Source organism: Zingiber officinale, chromosome 1A (assembly GCF_018446385.1).
Source record: "Zingiber officinale cultivar Zhangliang chromosome 1A, Zo_v1.1, whole genome shotgun sequence".
NCBI lineage: Eukaryota > Viridiplantae > Streptophyta > Magnoliopsida > Zingiberales > Zingiberaceae > Zingiber > Zingiber officinale.
The window spans coordinates 28789426-28814211 of record NC_055987.1 but is presented as its reverse complement, the minus strand read 5'-3'; the positions used below and the strand labels follow the sequence as shown (position 1 = coordinate 28814211).

General features: G+C 35.7%; 1 protein-coding gene across 1 annotated transcript; it reads right to left on the bottom strand.

The window, feature by feature from the left end:
- Window positions 1-683: 683 nt before the first annotated feature.
- Window positions 684-7042, bottom strand: LOC122021989 (protein LIKE COV 1-like). Its single transcript, XM_042580185.1, has 7 exons — window positions 6812-7042; window positions 5957-6009; window positions 3188-3297; window positions 1989-2156; window positions 1828-1925; window positions 1205-1331; window positions 684-1097 (listed from the first exon to the last, which is right to left on the bottom strand). The coding sequence occupies exons 1-7, from the start codon at window positions 6962-6964 to the stop codon at window positions 997-999; spliced, it is 810 nt and encodes a 269-aa protein (XP_042436119.1). The 5' UTR covers window positions 6965-7042; the 3' UTR covers window positions 684-996.
- Between the last annotated feature and the right edge of the window lie 17744 nt (window positions 7043-24786).

Sequence of the window (24786 nt, the reverse complement as noted above, 5' to 3'; positions counted from 1 at the left end):
TTTTAATCAATTTTCAGAAATAAATACAAATACTTCATAATAATATTTACCTCAGCATTTTCTTTATATATAAAAATCGTTCTTCACAAACGTCTCAATACCAACTTAAACCTTTTCTGTATCCTCAGAACATGTATCTGATCCCACCGAGCCTGTTATAATCACAACAAGAGGTTCTACTCCTCCCAAACCTGAATCTGAAACCACAAGTTTCAATCTTCACCTGGCACGCCACTTGGGTTCACATTCAAAGCATTGCAAGTAGCAACTGATGGATTCACTGATCATAATCTTCATAGTAAATGTGGTTTTGATCGGTGTCCACTTTGGCCCGCTGATCTCCCTGACAGATTTTACTTTTCACTTGTGTTTAAGGTTACCAACAGTTTCTACCTTAATAGAAATACTTGTCGAAGTCGATCCTTCAATTGACCAAAGTGCGACGTAATTATTTGAAGTATGAATCATTGGTTTCAGCCCGGCTGCTCTTTCGCTGTTTATTTTGATTTTGTATAAGTTGGCACATCCTTCTCGTGTTTATGGATGTGCAAGGTCATCGAGACTAACGACTGTGAATTTTTTGTATGATAGAAAACAATCTACCACAACACATTCTAATGCTCAATTATATCACTACTTAATGAGATCGAACAAAAAATAATTTGCAAAACAACAGCTTGAAAGAACATATTGGTGAACAAATTGTTTGGTGAAAAAGAATTTTACAATGCATAAGTACCAGAAATGAAATAGTTGACTGTCATAAATTACAATGTTAGTGAATCTAAATTGGCAAAACTGGAAATTGAGGTCAATCGGCACGCGTGCAGAATTCTACCAAATTTCAATGACCTATTTACAATAAAAAAAAATGAAACTAAAAGAAGTATGCTTATAGCCAAAACAGCTACAAGTTAAGAAAAACCTTTTTTTTTTTTTTTCAAAAAACAAAGAAACAAGAATACAAAAGAAATCAACTCAGACGTATTGCTACAACTAAGTGTAAATTATGCTGGATCTTGCTCTTTTATGTGCTGTATGTGGACCCAAGGTTGAGAGAATTTGCGGCATCGACATGCCACCCGAAACAACAATTTCTGCATTGAAGAACATTGGCATAAAATCACATCGTGAGAATTCATATAATTGCATAATATTTGAGTATGTGCAAGGTGGATTGACAGTGAAAAACAAACAAGCCTACCAATTCCTTCGCTAACAGAAAGATTTGGTCTAATGACATCAGTTGTGTTCACTAAAAAAATGTCGCCAATGTAAAGATGGTTGGTTGGTACATAGACGCAGCAGAGTTCCTCTTCGCCAGAATAACTCTATTGATACATCAAATGAGAAGGAAACATGAGGTCCTCGACAAGAACTCATTTGCACAAATACACAAAATTGTATTAACAGAGATAGTTAGACCAAAAGTTGTCCACAGAAAAAATATTTGTATACATTTGATGCAACAAGAGCAAAAAAAAAAAAACATACAAAGATAATAATACAACTACATATGATATTTCAGCAAAGATCCACGAAGTGCAGCCAAAACTTATAAGACCTTTATATGGTGATACCAATAGAATGGAGATTGAATTACTTAGCAATGAACCTGGTGAGACAAACATTCTATAATGCAAATTGCAAAAAAAACAAAAAAGAAAGGTAAATGTGATCAGGTGTGTGTATGTGTGTGAATATATATACATATATATAGGCCAGGGGCAAAACAATTAAGCACATAACAGGAAAACGTACTGAAGAAAAAACTTGGTATAAAATTTGAATCATCATGTATTATTAGTGGAAAAAATTAACAACTACCTGAAGGATAACAGTGGAGGTGATGAATCCAAAAGCATATTCACCAACTCTTGGGTGTCTAATAATTACAACTTCCTTGAAAGCTTGCTTATTTTGATCTATAGATAGGGAGGACATCAGTCATAATTATTAGGTAGAAAATAGTGATCAAGAATATATACCAGGCGATACAGCAGAACTAATCTGCTTAGAGGCATTGTAGATATGACGAATAAATGGCATTCTCTTGATAAACCATTCACCAAGACTAAGAACAGAAGCTCCCAGCCATGAAGACATGAACACTCCAACCAAGAAGATGAATGTTACGGAAGTCACAAAGCCAAGTCCTGGAAAGACAAAATATGTTGTTCCGCAAAAAACATAGACAAGTAGAATACATAAAGTATGCTTCAGCTACAGTAGTTGACACCTATATTTATTTCAAAATACGAAAAAGGTTTATAAGCTTCAAAATGATCAACCAAGAATATATTTAATTGCAAGGATGCATGCATGTTTTTTATGCACACATCTGTGCAAATGTGGTACTCTCAGTCAAGTAGATGTTTACATATCTGGAAGCTGACGAAGATATCATGATTGTTTGCTAGAATACAAAAACACAAAACAAAGATAGCGGCCATAAAATAAAAAACATAACCAAGACAGATGACAAAGTCAAAAACCAGGATTCGTTTGTGCATTTGAAGGCAAGTGAAGTTTGGTAAAGAAAAGAAATAACATTTCGTAGGGGCTGACTTGTATTTTGTCTCGAAGAAAGTGAATAACAGAATAGCTTGATAGTAAATTATATCACAAAGCATCACTTAAAGCTCTCCCTCCCTAAATGTGTTACTCTAGAACATGGATTTTCAAGCTGGTATGACAATGATTCACTGGAGATGCCAGGTCTTGCAGAGTAAGATTAAACATCTAGATATCCAAAAGATACATCTTGCTTGAGCAATTAAAGTTGAACCACAGTTATAACTCTTCCACAGGAAGCAGTGAATTTCTAGAGATATGAAGCATGACACAAGCCAAACTGGTTTGAGCTTAGATAACCAAAGGAGGGAAAATAAGAAGAAATAATATATTAACATGGAAGATCTAAAAGAAAATTGATTACAAAAAGGTAAAAGGCAAAAGAAGAAAATACAAACCAGTCTTAATCTCAGAAACAAAGCAATAAGAGAAATTGATTATTGCAGTACAGACAGTTATGCAGAAGTAACAGAAGAACAATGGTGAAAAAAACATAGCAATGCTTAACATGGGGAGGAAAATGCTTAAAATACAGCAAATCTGCAACAATTAAACATGTCATTAGAGCATTAAAATAATGGACCAAAAATATAACAAATAACAATTTCCATACCAAATATGTTTATCCCAAGTTGAGCATAGATCGGAGAAAAAAATCCATCAACGAAATGAATAAACCACCATGTGATGTAGAAGGTGATTGCAATTGGAAAGAGGATCACACTGTAAAATGCCAAAAAAGGAAGGAAAGGTGATTATAACATGATTAAACCAAGATAAATATGACACTTCATAATAAAACTAGTGAGATAATTGGAATACACTAGAATGAATAAAAATAAAAATATTTGTATTAGATATGCAAGCATGTATTAGACATGCTCAAGTAGGTTGGCATGCTAGGGACTAATATGGTAGGCACTCCCATGGATCTTTATTGTTAGATAAGTCCCAAGATAGAAGGAGCATCAAAGTCATGCAAGTACAAGTACAGTAGGCTAGTGGGAAAAGTGAACCATCTCATAGTCACTCACAAAAACTCATGTCAATTTTTATAGAACTCATGCCATGATCATTGGCTTGAAACCCTAAGGGCAGCCCAGTGCACGAAGTTCTTGCCAATGCAAGCTCCCAGAGTTGGACCACATTGACTTACACCCTAAGAATCTCAAAATGCTCAAGGAAAAGATATTTTGTTTTCAGATTATTGGTTATTTAGATGCAAATTAGGCAAGCTCTCCTACGATCAACGATCTACATTAGGTTATTATATCCTCTTAGAAGGTAAACTTATTTTTTGGAAAAGAAAAACAAAAAGAGTGGTTGACAAGTCAAATGCAGAGGCAGAATATAGAACTATGACCATCGCAACATGTGAACTTATTGGGTTAAACATTTAATGACAGAGATAGGATAAGCCTTTCCGAAGTATCTAAAGCTTTACCATGATAATCAAACATTAATGCATATAAGCTCAAATCTAGTATTCACAAAAACAAAACATATAGAAATTGATTGTCATTTTATCATGGAGAAAATATAAACTAAAGAAATTGTTAATTCCTATATAATTCTAACAATTAGTTAGATAACTGGATCATTATAAGGACTTAGAGTTGAATATATTTGTAACAAGGTAGGTTTCTCTAATATATTTGAACTAACTTGAAAGGAAGTGTTGGGATCCATTTGTAATTATATAGAACTAAGATTGTGGCATCTACTTAAGGATTTGAGAGGAGAAAACCCTAAAGTTCCACTCAACAACTAATAATATTAAAAACCTAATGGCCAAAAGTCAAAACGGCGCACCTTTTTTACTAAATCGTCGCAGGATCACCCTATGTTGATTTTTTATCAAAAGGGTGTCCCACCCCCTATAAAATGACACAACTGCCCTTTGTTCTCATTATTATCTTGCCTATATCTCCCGGCTAAATCGAGTGAATTGTAACAGATACAAAGTCGTAGCTGCTTAACAATTGTAGCAACATCGAAATCATAGCGCTACAACATGGAAATTTTTTTTAAGACATTGTTCGAATCCTCCAAAAAGGCTTTAAACAGGGTTTCTTTTTTTCTAAAACCGGACCATTAACCCAATAATCAGTTGTAGATCTCTGAACGAGCTTCAATTTGATATATTATGTGCAACGTGATTCAACTAGAGATGCCAATTTCCCCATGGGAAATCCGATATCCGACCCGAATGGAGGAGGGTATGGAGAGTATTTTTAGACCCGATTAAATAATCGGATATTCGGGTATGGGTATTTTCGAGTTCAAGAATGGAGGTGGATGTGGTAAAATCTTATTCATATCCTACCCGATATATATATATATATATATATATAAAGCCTTGTTTTATTTTGTTGGAAAAGAAAAAACTTTAGCCCACTTCCCACCTCGAAAAAAAACTTAGCTGCTTCTTTACCCGGTCACCAACACATATCTCATCTTCTTTTCCACAAGAAATCCTCACCCAATCGAAGAAGCGTGAGTACAAGAATTTAAGAATTTAATAAACATTCATAAATTCATTGAAATAATTTAGTTATTTTCTTAAAAAAGAATTGCAGGTAGTAATAGGATGATGGATAGAGTATGGATACCCGATCCTCGGATCGGTATGGGGATGTGGATGAAAGTTATATACCTGATGGGTATGAAGATGAGTATGAGGATGGATTTAATAGATAGGGATGAGTATGGAAGATATGAAATCCAACCAAATCCTACCCATTATCATCCCTAGATTCAACCCAAATCAAAACTTATGGTCTCTCAAAGTTTAGGGTTCAACATTTACGTTGTAGTAGCTACGAAACCGTAGCCACTACACAAATTTGTACATTTTATATGCATTTACCTCACGAAACCTGAGGTTTTTTTATGCATACAAGTATTTTTGGACTGTTAAGAGAAGATTCCACCTCCACTGTTAAATCTACTTCATTTTTGGACTTCACAGTGTTGAGTCTTCAAAAACATGCATTACTCGAATACATAATTTGCTTAGGAACTGCCATTTACTATCAGCTCCCTCTACAGCTTCCTATAAATTTATGGATGATCCATAAAAAAGGAACTTTATAACAGAAGAACAAAGTGAAACCAAAATATGTCTGTGTGGGTTATATATATATATATATATATAATTGGGTCCAGTGCACTCATTGCAACGGCCCTTTACTATTCAATACCAATCTCAGCCTTCGATGACGACCTCCTTATGAGCTGTCCCATTTTAGGAATTACAATTGTTAAAGAGGAAAATGGGAAAACACAATGCCTAACAACAGAATATATTTGTTTTTTTTTGTTTAAGAAAAGATAAGAATGGAAAAATCCAATATCATACCGGACAATTGAAGAAGCTTACCATCCGGTCATGAATTTTTTTGAAGCCCAACTACGTATTACTTTATAGAATGCCTGCAAATTGTAGAGCTGGTTAATTTAGAAAGACCAAGTGTGTGAAAAATAAGCATTAGAAGTATAGAGTTTGCACGTTATCATAGTCCTTGACAAGATCTTCTAAATGTGAGCAATTGGATATCAAAGGATTTTCATCTTCTTGATATGATATTTAGCAATTAAAAATGCAGATCTATGTATCTACATATTAAATCAAGAATTCTTTAATGAATCCTTGTGATTATGCAGGTATGATGCAGACCTTTCATAGCAAGAAGAAAACAAAAAGGAAAAAAATAAGAGTATCAGGAATATTAGTGCAAAACATATCACAGTTTGCAAGTTTTCCTTTCAATTAATCTGAATCATTGATACAGTGAACAAACTCTCAACTTTTGCCTACATTTTCAGGTCAGGAGTACGACACAACTGTTCACAATTAACTGACCCGATTATACAACAGCTAGAATTGCTTCCAATGGTGTAGAATAAGTAGGCACAAATAGAAGAAGAGACGGATTTTTTTCCCCAATGCTAATTCCAAACTGTGTAAATAATTAAAAAAATTGAACAAAATCATGGGCATGTTTTGGAGTTCCAGCTCAATAATGTCAAACAAATAGCAGCAGCTCCAGAAAATTGGTATAAGGCTGCGGAGCAAACCCTAACACCCATGAAATCAACCCAAATCTGAGATACCCCCAAGCACAATACTCCCCAAAATTACAATGAACCCGCGGAGGTCGCAAATCAAATCGAGATAAAGAACATATCAGATCAAGCGAAAAAAAAAAATCATAGAAGAGGCAAAAGTCGTCACCTCTCTACCAGAGTGGTGCGGATGGTGGAGGCGAGCGGGGGAGGCGGAGGACGAAGCCTTGTCATCGGCTTCGTCATCGACGACGGGGATGATGAGAAGCTCCCGATCCCGCTCTCGATTCCCCATCGGCATCGTCGATTTCTCGTCGTCCATCGCACAGCCTCTTCCTGGCAAAGACTTTGACGCCGAAACCCCAACCCCGCGAATACTCTTCCTTGAGTAACGAGGAAGCGATCGACCGATTGAATGGTCGAGATCAACTGAGTTAAACAGTGAGTTATCGCCTTCGTGAGAGGGAAGATTAATCGATTTAAATCGGCGCAGCCTGACGAACTGGGCCAGCCGTTCGATCTTGTCTCATGCTTGCTTGTGGATGAGATGAAGAAATCCCAGCCGTTTGATGCATGATGATTTGAGTCGCGTATCTGGCGGAATGCGCCTGGTTAATAAGTATATCAATTGATCAATAATAAACCAATTTGAATTACTCAGCTGATTGATGCGAAGTACGGTAATTTTGCGCACCCAAAGTTTGGGATGGTTTAAAAGACGCCTCAAATTTTAAAAATGCCTAAACGGCACCTTAAGTTTTGTAAATAGACGCGTCTTTTTTTCCGTTTATGTTCGTCGAAGTTGACGCCTTTTGCCAATTCTCTTCTTCATTGTTCGTTGGCAGTGATATTTCCCTGTAAGCACTCTCTCCTTTTGTCATCCACTCCTTAATTTTCGTTGACATTTCCGCTTCTGCTTTTCGTTGCTTCTCCATAGCCGCCTCTCCTCCTCCTCTGCCTATCGCCAACTTGTAGTATACATCCACCAAGTCCGATTTTAACGACGATGAAATAATACAGATGCAAATTATTGGTGTAGTGAGCACCAAATGATCGAATCTATGTTTTGATAATGACAAAGGATTTAAAGTTAAGTTGTCTTATTATCTAACAAGTGTAATTGAGCTTATAGGAAAGTCCTATGTGTTCTTAGGTAAAAGTCCTAGTGGATACTAAGTAGGTGGAAACCCCTAAGGGGAGGTAACCCTAGGTTCTAGGGGTTGGTAATCCTAGATTATGGAAAGCCCTAGGGGGATGTAACCCTAAGTCCTAAGGGATGGTAACCCTAGGTGGAAAGTCTTGGCGGATCATGAACTTTGGGCAAAATCCTAAAGTCGGGGACTCTTGGTGAAAATCTTGGTAGTCGCGGACCAGGTAAAAGACTGGACGAGTTGTGGAGCGGACGCCCAACATGAAGACTTGAAGTCTCGGGCGCTGAGCAAAAGTCTAGATGGTCTGGAGGACTGGTCTACAAAAGGTAAACTCTCATGAGAGGAGTAGGTGAGGACGCATTCTCTAAAGAGGGAACAGTAGACCTCAGTTCGACCTAGGATTTCTAGTAAAATCCGAAAGTCAGAACTGAACAGTCCAATGACTATCAAAACAGATTTTACTTCACATGTTATCTACCTATTTTCTAATGTCTGTTTTGCAAGGAAACTAATAATTGTGCAGGGTTAGTTTCGACCTTAATCAGTTGATCGAACCGGGGATCGGTCGACCGAATCTCCAACCAAAAAGATTGGATTTCCAGTGAGCTAATCAGGTTCGACTAAACCTAGGGTTCAGTCGATCGAATAGTGGATATGCATCGACGTGGTCAAGCTGAGTTGATCTGACCAGATGAGCTGGGGATTGATCGACTGAACGACCGGATCGGTAAACCGAACGAAGACACTTATCCGAGCAGAAGCATGTGGACGAGAAGCTGGGTAGGTTTAGAGGGTTCAGTTGACAGAACACTTGGATCGGTTGATCGATCAGTATCGATTCAAAGACTGGTCCCGAGATCAGTGGATCTGGATCAGGTCTGGCTCAGCTATAAAAGGAGGGTCAACCAACAGCTTTGAACAACACATTCAGAACGATCAATTGAGAACAATTCAAGCTCTTGCGTGCACTCCGGAAAAGTCTAAACGTTGCTCCGACGACGACCAAGCCAGAAGATTGATTTCACCAAGTCGTCGGTAACAAGTTGCATTTCAATATTTGTAAAGCTTATTACTTGTACCATTCTGTGTAAAGAATTTTAGGATCTCTAGTGATTGCCCAACGTAAGTAATCAATGATCACGGACCTTGGAGTAGAAGTCATCACGGTCTCCGAACCAAGTAACCAAAAGTGTTAGCGATTGTTCTCATGTTTCTTTCTATCTTTCGTTGCATTATTCTGTGTTTTTCAAAACAAGTGAAAAAGTCACGAGTGCTATTCACCCCCCTCTAGCACGCATCGATCCTACAATTGGTATCAGAGCAGAGTCGCTTTGAATTGGTGAAACCGCCATTCAAGCAAATTTCTTTTTCTTTTCATGGTAATTTTTAAATTTTTTAGAATCAATCAGAGTCAATAAAGTTACCGCCTTCCGATCAGTTTTATTGATAGAGTTTTTTTAATTCTCGAAGTTGGTACAAAACACCACTCGAGTTTTACTATATTTTATCTCTCCCGTAGTACTAATCCAAAGCTAAGTTTTGGAACATTCGTTATTTTTTTTGTGTGTGAGATTTCTCTTTAATAATGGCCAACCAAGAAGGCTATAGTACAATCCACCTGCCTCTTTTCTCCAGCGAGGATTTTGGCTACTGTAAGGGCCGAATGAAGTACCACGTCAAGACGAAAGTAGAAATGTGGATGATCATCCAAACCGGCCTCACACTTCTATTTGACGGCACTGGAAAACTAGTATCATGCAAGAGTTGGGACACAAGTCTGATTAAGAGAATCACGGCCGACACTAAAGTGACGTGCACTCTCTAATGTGGCTCAACAAAAGAAGAGTTGAACCGAGTCGCCCCATTCTCAAGCGCTAAAGACTTGTGGGAGAAGCTAATCAAGCTGCACGAAGGGACCTCTGATACTAAGCTAAGTAAAAGAGACCTAATTTTAAATAAGTTATATAACATAAAAATACAGGATGGTGAATCGGCGACTCAACTACACGCACGCATCCAAGACCTTTTCAACGACCTCCACGCAATCAGTCAGAAGGTGGAGAATCGCGACATCATCAAGTATGCACTAAATGCATTTCCTAGGAACACCTTATGGGCATCAATGGTAGATGCTTACAAGGTATCTAAGGATCTTTCCTCAATTAAATTAGATAAATTTTTCTCAGAATTTGAATTACACGAACAAACTAATATACCTTTTGACGAGAAAATTATTACTCTTGTTGCAGGTACAAACAAAACAAAGGGACCAAAACTCAAGCGCCAAACCGAACCTGAGCCTAAAGACGAGTCAAACTCAAAGGATGACGATGAGATCACTGCCGAACTCGTCAACCTTGTACGAAAACTGTACATAAAAAAGAAGGGCTTTATAAAAAGGGAAATAAAAAAGGTAATCTAGTCAAAGACGACACAACCATGCCCAAGCTCCAAAACAAAGGTTAAAGCCACCTGCTATGGCTGTAATAAGAAGGGCCACATCAAAGTCAACTGTCCCAATCAGAAGGAAGCAAAGAAGCAATGAAGAAAAAAGATGCTACAAGCAACGTGGGATGAATCTTCATCGGAAGACTCCGATGAAGACCTCGAACAAACAAGTTTCCTCGCACTTCTGGCCCGAGAGCAAGTCATTTCCGAGATAGAGTCGGAAGTTGAGTATGAGTGAAGCCATAAATCCATATCCGGTTCAGAAGGTTCCCAAACTAATGTAAGTATCTCTTTAACTAGATCACATAACTTAATCTCTTACCTATTGATATGGGTTAGGTTTCACGGATCCCCAGTAAGGAAGGGAAAGAAGATAGCCGTGTTGAGAAGATGAATTAATATCGGTCGGGATATACTTCCCAGAAGGAGGCCAATACCAGCCGGAACATGCTTTCAGGAAGGCAGACCCATATCGGCCGGGACATGCCTCCAGGAAGGCAGACCCATATCGGCCGGGACATGCCTCCAGGAAGGCAGACCCATATCGACCAAGATATACCTCCAGAGAGGAAGGCCAATATCGGTCGGGATATACTTCCCAGAAGAAGGCCAATATCAGCCGGGACATGCCTCCAGGAAGACTAACCCATATCGACCAAGATATACCTCCGGGGAGGAAGACTAATACCGGCCAAGATATACTTCTGAGAGGAAGGCCAATATCGGTCGGGATATACTTCCCAAGAAGCAGGCCAATATCAATCGAGATATACCTCTAGGAAGGCAGACCCATATCGGCCAGGACATGCTTTCAGGAAGGCAGACCCATATCGACCAAGATATACCTCCGGGGAGGAAGGCCAATACCGGCCAAGATATACTTCCGAGAGGAAGACCAATATCGATCGAGATATACCTTCAGGAAGGAAGGCCAATATCGGTCGGAATATGTCTCCAGGAAGGCAGACCCATATCAACCAAGATATACTTCCGAGAGGAAGGCCAATATCGATCGAGATATACCTTCAGGAGGGAAGACCAATATCGGCCGGGATATGCCTCCAGGAAGGCAGACCCATATCAAGTAAGATATACCCCCAATGAAGGAAGGCCAATATCGGTCGGGATATACTTCCCAAGAAGCAGGCCAATATCGATCAAGATTTACCTTCAGGGAGAAAGGCTAATATCGTCCGGGCCGAATTATACCTTGAAAAGATATACCAATATTGATCAAGATTACATACTTGACAAAATATAGCCCAATGCTAGCTAGGATAACAAACTCAGAAGGGCACGGACAGGCAGTACCCAAGGAGCCTCATGAGAGGTAATGATAATTGATCAAACCTAGTTAAACAAGAGAGGCAAGTAGGAACGATAGAAACACTTTGAAAGGAATTGTGAAACAGGATAGAAGTAAATATTTCAAATAAAGTAATCCATGAAGATATTTGTAGTATGTGATTGTATAACATGTGTTATATATTTGGCGGGAAATGTGTTTTTAGACTGTTTTGCAGATACTAGACGCCAAAGAAGGTACATATGAGGTACAAAAAAGATTCCTTAAAAGTCATTTATCACAAGTACGCAACTTACGTCATCTCATAACAAACTCTAATAAACCGGGGTCCACTTCATGACTACGGAGGTTATATGAAGTGGTATAAAAAGGGGAATCCTCTCCGTTGGCTGGGTAAGGACACATCATTTCGCACATTCATAACCCTAATTCTCAGCTACTGTTCATCTTCTTCTTCTTTCCTTTTCCACACCGAGAAAGATCACTAACTTGAGCGTCGGAGGGCCTAGCCAGGGATTCCCACCCTGGTCTTAGGTCACTAACGATAGTGTTGGTTGGTTTCTTGTGCGTAGGAAGCCTTGGAAGATCCGGATATGGGTTTTTCTTCAGTTAGATTTCTTTCTCTCCATTGGAGCTTTGCACTAGGAAGGTATTATGTGATTCTACTCTTACCAATCCACTTTGGGTTTCTTGGATTGGCATTTAGTCAGGTACTATTCTTCATCGATAGTAGGTTTTCTTCCAGCTTTTCGTTTTATCCAGCTTCTCAGACAGGATCACCTGTCAAGAAAGTTAGCGAAGTCCAACCTCCGGGTCAAGTCACTCCAAGAGGAGGTCAAATCCCTCAAGGAAGTGACTGTCCTAAGTTCCTTGACAAAATCAGTTCAGAATGGAACTTCAACTCAAGTCCAAAAACTTGAGGAAGAAAATTCCAATATGAAAAATCAAGTCAAGGAACTGAAAGATACTTTGGAACGGTTCACCGTGGGTTCCAAGAATCTTGATTTGATTCTTGAAAAATAAAGAGACGTATACAATCGATCAGGACTTGGATATAAGGCTAACCGTTAGTTTAGATCTTACTTATCACTTGTTAACCGAACAAATAGAAAAATAGTCCACGCATGAGTCCCTAAGGCTAATTTGATTAATAAAGTTGGACTTGGTCAATATTGGATCTCCAAGGATCAAATCCATTATCTTGATAGACCCTATCGAGGCTATGATCTAGGGGAGCTAATAGAAAAACTATATTCATTAGATAAATTTATTTGATGTATGTTCTACTGCTCTTTATTATTCATGTTTAGATTAGGGTAGATAAGGACTTATGTTTGGTTAACACTTGACTAGTTAGGACTAGGATTTTCAGAAAGAAAATTAAATATTCAATTTCATTAAAAAGCTTTATCTAGAAGTGGTTGATGATCCAATACCCAAGAAGGCCTAGTGCTTGACCATAGCCTGGAAGCCAATTATTGAAATGGATATTTAATTAACTAACTGCTAAACCTTAGCCTAACTCAAATGTGAAACAATTCCTAAATTTTAATCTAAAGTAAAGATAAAATTAACCATCTTACAAAAACTTATAAGGTTCCCAGATTGAAAATCTAGAAAAGGATGAGATGGATCTAGGTTTAAATTAGTTGACAACTTAATAAACTTAATTAAAATTAAACTAAATTAAAATTACTTAAACTTAATAAAATTAAACTTAATTAAAATTAAACTAAATTAAAATTAAACTAAATTAAAATTACTTAAACTTAATAAAATTAAACTTAATTAAAATTAAACTAAATTAAACTTAATTAAAATTAAACTAAATTAAACTTACTTAAACTTAATAAAAGTAAACTTAATTAAAATTAAACTAAATTAAAATCACTTAAACTTAATAAAATTAAATTAAAATTAAACTAAATTAAAATTACTTAAATTTAATTAAAATTAAACTTAATTAAAATTAAACTAAATTAAACTTACTTAAACTTAATAAAATTAAATTAAAATTAAACTTACTTAAAGTTAACTTACTTAAATTTAATAAAATTAAACTTAATTAAACTAAACTTAAATCAAATAAACTTAAAGGAAAAAAAAATTATTAACCATCTCACAATCACCTATAGGTATAACCTGATTGACAATCTAGACTGGTGAGATGGAAAATTAAGGAGCTGAATTCAATCAAACTATCTTTTAATTCATCAAAATTGGATCCAAATCAAATACTTTGTGTAGGAACATAATGATTTGGACCAATGGATGTTGGATAGTGAATTCTCCAGACACATGACTGGAGATAGATGAAGTTCACTAAGCTAAAACTCAAGAACTTAGGGTTAGTTGTTGGTACCCCGTGGTAGTTTTGATGTGATCAACAAAGTTAGGTTAGGTCCTGTTAGTGTTTAACCCTTGTGTCTAAGTGTACAGGAGCTTAGGAATACAAGAAGTCGAGGGGAAAACGCAACTAGTGAGAAGGATGACACGAGAAGGGAGTCGACGGGCTTGGTGGAGGGATGAGGTGCTGCAGAAGAGTACACCGGTGGACGAGAAGGACGTGCACGATGTTAGAGGGATGAGAAGCCAAAATGGAAGCCTGCTCGAGGAGAAGGCCAGAAATTAGGTTCGAGTGAGCCCTATTTCGGTTGGCTGAAATCACCCAAGCAATTGGAGCAATATAAGAGCTAAAATAGAGCTATCGAGCTATCGGAGGCACCTTCAACAAGAGTTGAAGGTGCCTCCGCGACCTTCAAGCTGAAGGCGCCTTCAACCAGCCATGGAAGGTGCCTTCGACCAGGCAGATTTTGCCGTTGGCAGTGGATAAACTTTTATCCACTATGCTTCGCTGGAGGCACCTTCCAGTTTTGTGGAAGGCACCTTTTAATCACGGATAAGATTTTCCAGGGGCTATAAAAAGACCCCTGGACCTAGGAAATAGGTAACAACTGCTGAATTCACTTCCTAGTTACTTTCTGAGCTTCCAACGAGTATAAGAGGCTTCTCCTCCTTCAAAGAAGGAGATCTTTATTGTGTTTACTTGCCTTAGATTACCAACCTCCCCGGTTGTAACCAAGTAACTCTTTTGACCTCATTTTTTTGGTTATTCATTGATTCCATTTTCTTTTTAATCTGAGTTAAAAGTCGAGGAAGATTTTTCTTAATAGCCAGTTCACCTTCCCTCCCTCTAGCCTACCTTGGACCAACAAGTGGTATCAGAGCCAAGTTTCCTTCAGGAGGACTAACCGTCGAACGAAGCACATGAGATGGCCGAATCAAGCATCTACCCACCGAAGTTTGAGGGGGATTTCACCAACTGGAAGAAGGAGATGGAGGTATTTTTCAAAACTGATTTCAATTTGCTTTTAATAATGGAATTTGGTTTTGTAGCACATGAAGGCAAAGAAAAATACCACTGGACCAAAAATGAGCATGCCGATTTTGTGGCAAACGGTAAAGTAGAGTTCCATCTTCTAAGTGTCTTACCACCATAAGAAGTCAATCGAATCGGGGCCTACGAGTCTGTAAAAGAGGGCTTAGTGCTTGACATTTCACACAACACTTTTCATACTTCGATTTTCCATTCTGTTTTTCAAATTCTATGTTATCAATGTTCTTTATGAGGCTTCTCCGTCTCTGACTTGTGTCGAAGGAGTCTACTAGTTGAGCTTCATTTGTCTTAAATTAACAACCTCTCTAGTTGCAAACCAAGTAAATGTTAAATCGAGAAGCGCTAGAGGGGGGGAGGGGGGGTGAATAGCGCTCGTGGCTTTCACTTGACGTAATCGAAAAACTCGACGAGTAACGCAACGGAATAAAACAAAACACACACACACAGAAGGACCCAAGTGTTTTACTTGGTTCGGAGCCTTGGGCGACTCCTTCTCCAAGACCCACGCTCGATGAACGTTTATTTTGGGCAATCACTATAATATCATGAAAGAGTACAATTATGAAATAAGTACAGCTGTAAAATAAAGAATACCGACAACTGAATTAAGAAATTAAAGCACCGGGTCGTTGGGGACTTGTAACAACACTTCTGGGTCGCCTTGTTAGCAGCACACAGGAGTCAGAACACTTGAGAATTGATTATCCAAGGCTGCTGGTCGAGGCACCTCAAACCCCCTTGAGGGCACCTCCAACCGCCGAGTCAGCCGCGTGTGGATAAGCTGAGAAGAAGTCTTCGTCTATCTTATTGAAGGTGCCTCCATAAGCCTTGAAGGCGCCTCCAATGCTGTCCGAGGTGCCTCAAGCTACCACGAGGGTGCCTCCAGCTTCGTTGTACACAAACTCTTCTCCTTTGCACCCGAGGCGCCTCAAGCTCCATGAGGGCACCTCAGATACTATTCATCCGAGGCTAATCTTGCTCCTTTGTCCTTGCAAAACATGTTAGTCCACAAACCAACCATATATCCTGCAAAACAAAGTTAGCACACACAATAAACATAATAATATGAAAGTATGACAGTCACGGACTGTCCGGTTCTGACTTCGAATTTCCGACCGGAAACCCTAGGTCGAATCAACGCCTACTGTTCCCTCTTCCGGGGAACGCGTCCTCACTTACTCCACTCAGGAGAGCATACTTGATGCCAGTCCGATCCTCCAGACCTATTGGTCTTTCTGCCTAGGGTTACAACCCCCCAGGACCTAGGGTTACCACCCCCTAGGATTTTTCGCCACCTAGGGTTACCACCCCCTAGGACCTAAGGTTACCCCCTTAGGATTTCCTCCACCTAGGGTTACCACCCCCTAGGACCTAAGGTTACTGCCCCTTAGGGTTTTCCTTCACCTAGGGTTACCACCCCCTAAGACTTAGGGTTACCACCCCCTAGGGTTTTCCTCCTGCCTAACCGCAGTTAGGACTTTCTTGAAAAATCTCATTCACACATGTTAGATAACACATAATCTTAACTTTGAATTCTTTGCCATTATCAAAACTTGGGTTCGATCGTCGGATGCTTCCCGCACCAACAATCTCCCCCTTTTTTATTATGACAACTAAAATTCAAAGTTAAGCAAAAAGACATAATAAATAAAGTGTTGTAAAGATAACAGTGCAAGCATATCTGAAAATAGCGCAAGCATAAATTTAATACAAGCTCCCCCTTAATAGTAGCTTACAAAAACTCTCCCTTAATAAAAGCTCCTTTTAAAATTTTATTTTGAATTTTGAATTTTGAATTACTATCCCCCTTTGCCATATATCAAAATAAGTAATAAAATAAAGAGAGAATTAGGAAAGTGATCAATGACCTTAGCTAAGAATAACTTCTTTTTGAGAGATATTTTATCTTTTTAGAATTTTTGAATAGAGAGTTAGAAATACTTTGATAAGCTGATAAGCTTTTTAGAATAACTTTCCTTGTAACACTTTTAGCTAAGTGAAAAAGTTAAAAAAAAACTTTTTCTCTTAAATTAAATTTTGGAAAGCCTTTTTGAAAAGTACTTTAGATAAATTTGAAAGACTTTTGAAAAATTTTCAGCCAAATTTGAAGTACTTAGCCAAATTTAAAAATCTTTTGAAAAATACTTAGTTAAATTTGAAAAGCTCAAGAACACTTAGCTTTTTACCCAAGTGAACTCAAAATCTCAAAACTTAATTTTAGAAATAGATTTAGCTAAGGGAAAGTTTTGATTTGAAAAGTAACTTAGCTAAAAAGTTTGTAAAAATAGATGATAAAACTTTAAAGTGTAAAATGTTAAAATAAACTTCTAGAAAAGAACTCTTTTAGGGTTAAAAAGTTGATTTAAGCACTACCAGTTGATTTAGGTAATTATAGCTAAGGTCACCCTCACAAAAAAATTCAACAAGTCCTATAGTCCAAACATGAGTAACAAAAAATAAAACTCAATACTTAGTTTTCTTGGCCACATATCTAACCATTAGCTACTAGCTGCTTACCTAGAGGGCAACAGTTTTCACTTGATTAGTCAAGTTAAGTTAGTGATCCAGTTATATTTGACTAAATCTGGATAACTTAACTTGATTAATGTAAGTTAGGTATTTTATAGCCCAGACTTATGTCAATGCATAGACATAAGTGTTGGTGCGGTTTGCACTAACGATTTAACCCAAGTTTTGATGAATGACAAATCAGGTTAAGTTAGCTTGTTGTTGTCTAACACTCTGATCGAGTGTGCAGGAGAAGTCCAGACAGGTCGACGGGCTGACCGGATGTCTGGCACGAAGCCCAGCTAGGTCGACGGACTGACCGGATAGCTGGCGAGAAGTCCAAGCGGGTCGATGGGCTAACCGGACGCTTGGCGAGAAGTCCAGCTAGGTCAATGGGCTGACCGGATAGCTGGCGAGAAGTCCAGACGGGTCGAAGGGCTAACCGGACGTCTGGCAGGTAAGTGAGGTAAGTCACTGGAGGGGAGTGACTGCGAGGACGCGTTCCCGGGAAGGGAACATTAGGCGTCGATCAGGCTTAGATCTATTTCGGATATCTAAGTCGAGATCGTGACTAGATTCCGGTCTCGGAAAGACGGAATCTAAGTCATACTCTTTGTTATTACTTTGTTGAACTTTAATTATGCTAACACTTTGTTTTGCAGGATCTATTTTGTCTCGAACTAACCTTGTTTTGCAGGAAAGTTGTTCGCTGGAAAAAGGTGGTCCGGGCGCCCAGAGGGGATCCGGGCGCCCGGAGGTCCGGGCGCCCTGGAGGCAAAAAATATCCTGACCGCGCGTCACCACTTGGAGCTCACTGGTTGGACTTGCCACGTCTCACCAGGGCGCTTGGAAGGGATCCAGGGCGCCCCGAGCTTCATATAAAAGATGGGGCGGAGGCAGAGATCAGAATCAACTCAGAACTCTCAGACTGCCTGCTCTACTGCTCTGCGCTCCTGTGACGCTAACGAAGATTCGACGATATACTCCTTCTCTGTTCTTAATTCTTGTCGGTATTTTCGTTATTTTGCTAGCATTACTGTACCTTAAATTGTAATCATTTTTGAACTGCTAGTAATTGCCCAACGAAAGTACTCACGGAGTACGGGCCTTCGAGTAGGAGTCGTCACAGGCTCCGAACGAAGTAAAATTCATTGTGTCCAATTTTTATTCCGCTGCGTTTATACTCGTTATTTTTCGAATCGATATTCACCCCCCCTCTATCGACGTTTCACGATCCAACAAGTGGTATCAGAGCAGGTACCGCTCTGATTTGGTGCAACCACCAATCAAGCAAAGGGGGGTCGTTTTTTCCCTCCAAAATGGTTTTTGAAAAATACATCGCCATCTTTTCACCATTATTTAGTATTTAAAAAATATTACATTTTCAAAATTTTGAAATAATATTTTTTCAAATATTTTATTAATATTTTAATAATATTTTATTATTTTTTCCAAAAATAGTGAAATATTATTTTTTTCAGCACTGCTAATCCAAGACCAAGTCTTGGGATTTTTTTCTGTTTCTCTGTGTGCAAGAATAATGACTCTTCAAGAAGGACGGAACCCCTGCGAACCACCACCATACGATCATGAAGACTTCAACGACTGGAAGCGATTAATGGAATGCTTCTTAGGAAGCGTAGACATCGATTATATGCTAATTTTGAGGAAACTTTCTCAAAACTCGGAACTGAACAAAAAGGTAAGTAACATTATCTGTAATGTTTTACCTAACAATATTTTATGCAGATTAGAAAAGTACAAGAATGCATATGAGCTGTGGACCCAGTTGATCAAGCTTCACGAGACGCCGATAGAGCTAGAAGATCAAGTTAAAGTCAAATATGGACTCGATTCAAATCCAACGGAGAAGCCTACTGAATTAGGGGTTGCGCTCAAGGTTAGTAATATTTATCAAAATACCCCTGCTAATAGTGGTTTAAATAATCAGCATGATGATAAGTATGAAATTAGTCCAAGTATGGTGCATGATAATCTAGATTTAAATGATTTAAATTCAAAATCACAAAATAATCTAGACTCTGATCAAGTCAATCAAGACTCTGATCAATTTGGCATCAATCTTGACTTGGTCAAACAGAACAATGACCAAATCAATTTAAATAATTTAATTAATTCAGAAAATTTAAAATTAGGTGAGCATTTAGACATAAATAAGTCAAACATTAAAATAAACTTGAATTTAAATGCTAAAAATGAGAAAATGGATAAAATCAATAAATACCCTGATAAAATATTTAATAATCAAGATAAAATCAGTCTAGGAAATGCTATCCAAAACCAAGATAATTTAATTAATAAAAAATTAAACTTTAAAGATAAAACTAATCTAATAAATTCAATTAACCATATCAATTTAAAAGGCAAAGAAAATATAAGGATAAAATCAAACACTTTGATAAAATCAAAACGGAATTTAACAAACTTAAAATTAGATGTTAAAGATAACAAATTAAACAAAAATAATCTAGAAATTTCAAAATTAACAATTAATAAAAAGCTAAAAGATAAACCGTTAAGAAAATATAATTCAAACAGTTTAGTTAATTCAAATTTAAAAATAAATAAAAACTTAAACTTTAAAAATAAGCTAATAAAGAAAGATAATTTGGCCAATTTAATTAATTCAAAATTAAAAACTTAAATTTAAATTACAAATTAAACATTAAAACTTAACTAAAACCAACTCTAATTATACAAAAATCTTAAATTAATGGCCAATAATTCAGGGGGAGGCTCCAGAATAGCTGGCACCTCTAAAACTAATCTACCCAAAAAGGTAACCCCAACCAACCTACCCGACAGGGTAATTAGGACTAGTTAAAGAGGGTTCAAGTTTAACTTGAATCATAGTACTGGTGAAGTTTTTTGATGATAGTACATTGGGGAAGCTTGGGCATCGCATGTCTAGAAAGATATGACTTCAATCTGGTGCATTTGGCCAAGTGGAACCGACCGAAGCTACCTTTAAATGGATCCTAACTAGTTAGACCAAGGTTTAGTACTAAGCTCCGTGGATAGGACTATTCGGAAAACCTCGAAAGGTTGGTTACTTCTAATGACGTCCAAGTGACTCACCAAGCTTAGAAGTTTATCCGAAGAATGTCTATTTGTTGAGACCAAAGCTAAACCTGAATCTAACACAAGTTAAACCAAACTCTGTAATTAAATCTAATTCATCTCACAAAATTATAGGATTCCCTGATTGATAATCTAGATCGGGTGAGATGAATAAGGATTAAATTAATTAATTTTCAAACTAAATTTAAATTAATTAAAATTAAATTTTGAATTTCAAATTAAAATTAAATTTTGAATTTCAAATTAAAATTAAATTTCGAATTTCAAATTAAATTAAAATTAATTAAAATTAAAATTTGAATTTCGAATTAAAATTAAATTTCGAATTTCAAATTAAATTAAAATTAATTAAAATTAAATTTTGAATTTCAAATTAAAATTAAATTTCGAATTTCAAAGTAAATTAAAATTAATTAAAATTAAAATTTGAATTTTAAATTAAATTAAATTAAATTAAATTAAATTAAATTAAAATTATTTTTTTAAAAAAATCTATTTTAAAAATTAAAATTTTTTTTAACTTAAAAATTATTTTAACTTAAAAATTTATTTTAACCTAAAAATTATATTAAATGAAAATTTTATTTTAACCTAAAAACTATTTTAACTTAAAAATTTATTATTTCAACTTAAATATTTATTTTAACCTAAAAATTATTTTAAATTAAAAATTTATTTTAACCTAAAAATTATTTAACTTAAAAATTTAACTTTAAAAATTTTATATTTAACTTTAAAATCTTTATTCTAAACTTAAAATTTATTTTAAAATTATCTTCAAAATTCTTTTAAAACTATTTTGAAAAGTATTTTAAAAAATTCTTTTAAAAATTATTTTAAAACATTTACAAAATTGTTTTAAAAAAAAAACTCTTTTAAAAATTATTTTAAAAACATTTTAAAAATTATTTTAAAAACTCTTTTAAAAATTATTTTAAACCATTTTAAAAATTATTTTAAAATTACTTTTTAAACTCTTTCAAAAATCAATAAAAAAAAATTAAAAAAAAATCTTTTAAAAAATTAAATCTTTAATAAATCATTTTGAAAAATTTTTCTTAAGATTATTGTTCACTTTGATAAAATGTTGTTAACTTACAAAAAATTATTCTTATTGATTATTTAAACTTTAAAAATTATTATTTAGATTTTAAATTTTTTTCCCTTAAACATTATTTTAATCTTAAATTAAAACTTATTAAAACTTAATTTAAACATTACTTTTCAACTTAATTTAACCTAACTGAAAATTAAAACTTAAATTAAAACTTAATTACAATTAAAATTTAAAAATTTAACTTAAACTTAAAACTTAAACCTAAATTAATCACTGATATTAATTTAAATCTAAAATCAAAACTGAATTGAACGTATTGCCATTAAATAATTATAAAAATCATTTTAAAATCTTGTTAGAAATCCCTTAAAAATAATAATAATAATAATTCTTTTAAATTCATTTAAAACTTAGACACCTAACTTAAAAACTTAAATTCCGTTAACTTTAACTTTAAACTTAATTATGTAATTAATAAGTAGAACTTAACTATTTAAGTTTAACTTTATTTGAGAACTAAGCTTGATTTGATTAGCACCTAGGTTTAACCTTAATAAAAATATTAAAATTACTCTAAGTCATTTTTTTTAATCAACCTTTAAAATATTAATTATTTTTATTAAAACATAATTAAAGTTTGACTTAAATTGAACCTTACTTAACCTTGTTTAATAACGAGTTTAACTTTAAATTACTACCAACTTTAAACTAAGTTAATCCAACTTAAAAGGAAGTAAATGAAAAGTTAAATCATAACTAACACCTTCATCAATTAATACAAAATTTAGATTATATTAAATTATTGAATCAAGCAAAATTTAATCAATAAATTATTAATATTGATTAATTATTGAATTAATAACAACTTATCTTACTTAACATTACACTAAAGGTTAACTTATTTCAACTAAATCTAACGTTAATTACGTTTAGTCAAATTTAAATGAACAATTTTATAAAGATAATTATACAATCGCCTAAAACACTTAGGTACGAAAATATGTTACGGTTGTAAAATTTTATATTAAGGGGGAGTAATAAATAAGGAGGATTAATAAATTAAAGGAGTATCAAATTCAGGGGGAGGTTTATTTTTTAATTATCTCCTTAAGTGTTATTTTTTAATCTTCTCTTTAAAATCTCTCTAGAAAATTCTACCTCAATTTTTTTTCTACTTTAAATATATTTAGCAAATATTTTCAAAATTTTATGTTAGGTTCAAGGGGAGAAATAAAACTAATTCAGTTTTTCAAATCGAATTTTAAACTTAATTTTGAAAATCAAAGTTTAAAAATCAATTTTCAAAATCAACCTGTTTAAAATTGTGGAATTTTTTTTAAATCAACTCACAATTGTTTGTTTTAAATCACAAACTTTTTATCCTTTTTACTTAGTCCTTGAAAACTGAACTTTTCTAGTATTTTAAACCATGGTTTTGAAACTAGTACTTTTGAACTTTGAAAATTTGATTTTGGAAAAAGAATTCTACAAAATTATTTTTGAAAACTAAAAGTAAAGTTCAAAATTATTTTTCTTAATGTTTAACTTCACTTTGAAAATTGTCCTGAATCCAGTTTTGAAAAATTAGATTTTACTTAATTTTGACAATTTGATTTGAAAGTTAAAATTTTACAAAAATTAGTTTTAAAAATTGCTTTGTTATTAAAAATTGTGGAAATTAGATTTTTCATACTTAAGTTTACAAACTAAGCTTCTCAAAATCATTTTCGTTAATTTTGAAAATTGAATCTTTTACAAACTTAGTGTTGAAAAATTAATTTCAATCAGTTTTGAAAACTGGATTTTTCAAACTTAGTTTTGGAATTTTGATTTTGAAAACTTATGTTTGAAAAGCGTTTCAAAGTTGAAACGTGTTTTGAAAATTTAAAACTTGATCTTGAAATTTAGAACTTATACACTTATGTTTGAAAGCTGTTTTTCTAAAAGCTAAAAGCTAATGCTTTAAACAAGTTTTTCAAAAATTTAAACTCCCCTAGATTATCATGACATTCTTTCTCTTTATCTGCTTATCTTGACATTTCAAAAATCTATGTTTACTTAATCAATGCTTATTTTTGATGAATGCCAAAGGGGGAGGGTTAGGTGGTTAAGTTAGCTAAACCTATTTGAAAATACAAACTAACTTAAAAACCACATTAAATGCATGTTGTTTTATGCATATGTTTACACTAACTTAACCAGGTTGTCATTTCATCAAAAAGGGGGAGATTGTTGGTGCGGTTTGCACTAACGATTTAACCCAGGTTTTGATGAATGACAAATCAGGTTAAGTTAGCTTGTTGTTGTCTAACACTCTGATCGAGTGTGCAGGAGAAGTCCAGATAGGTCGACGGGCTGACCGGATGTCTGGCACGAAACCCAGCTAGGTCGACGGGCTGACCGGATAGCTGGCGAGAAGTCCAAGCGGGTCGACGGGCTGACCGGACGTTTGGCGAGAAGTCCAGCTAGGTCAATGGGCTGACCGGATAGCTGGCGAGAAGTCCAGACGGGTCGAAGGGCTGACCGGACGTCTGGCAGGTAAGTGAGGTAAGTCACTGGAGGGGAGTGACTGCGAGGACGCGTTCCCGGGAAGGGAACATTAGGCGTCGATCCGGCTTAGATCCATTTCGGATATCTAAGTTGAGATCGTGACTACATTCCGGTCTCGGAAAGACGGAATCTAAGTCATATTCTTTGTTATTACTTTGTTGAACTTTAATTATGCTAACACTTTGTTTTGCAGGATCTATTTTGTCTCGGACTAACCTTGTTTTGCAGGAAAGTTGTTTGCTGGAAAAAGGTGGTCCGGGCGCCCGGGAGGCACCCGGGCGCCCTGGAGGCACCCGGGCGCCCTGGAGGCAAAAAATATCCTGACCGCGCGTCACCACTTGGAGCTCACTGGTTGGACTTGCCACGTCTCACCAGGGCGCCTGAAAGGGATCCAGGGTGCCCCGAGCTTCATATAAAAGATGGGGCGGAGGCAGAGATCAGAATCAACTCAGAACTCTCAGACTGCCTGCTCTACTGCTCTGCACTCCTGCGACGCTAACGAAGATCCGACGATATACTCCTTCTCTGTTCTTAATTCTTGTCGGTATTTTCATTATTTTGCTAGCATTACTGTACCTTAAATTGTAATCATTTTCGAGCTGCTAGTAATTGCCCAACGAAAGTA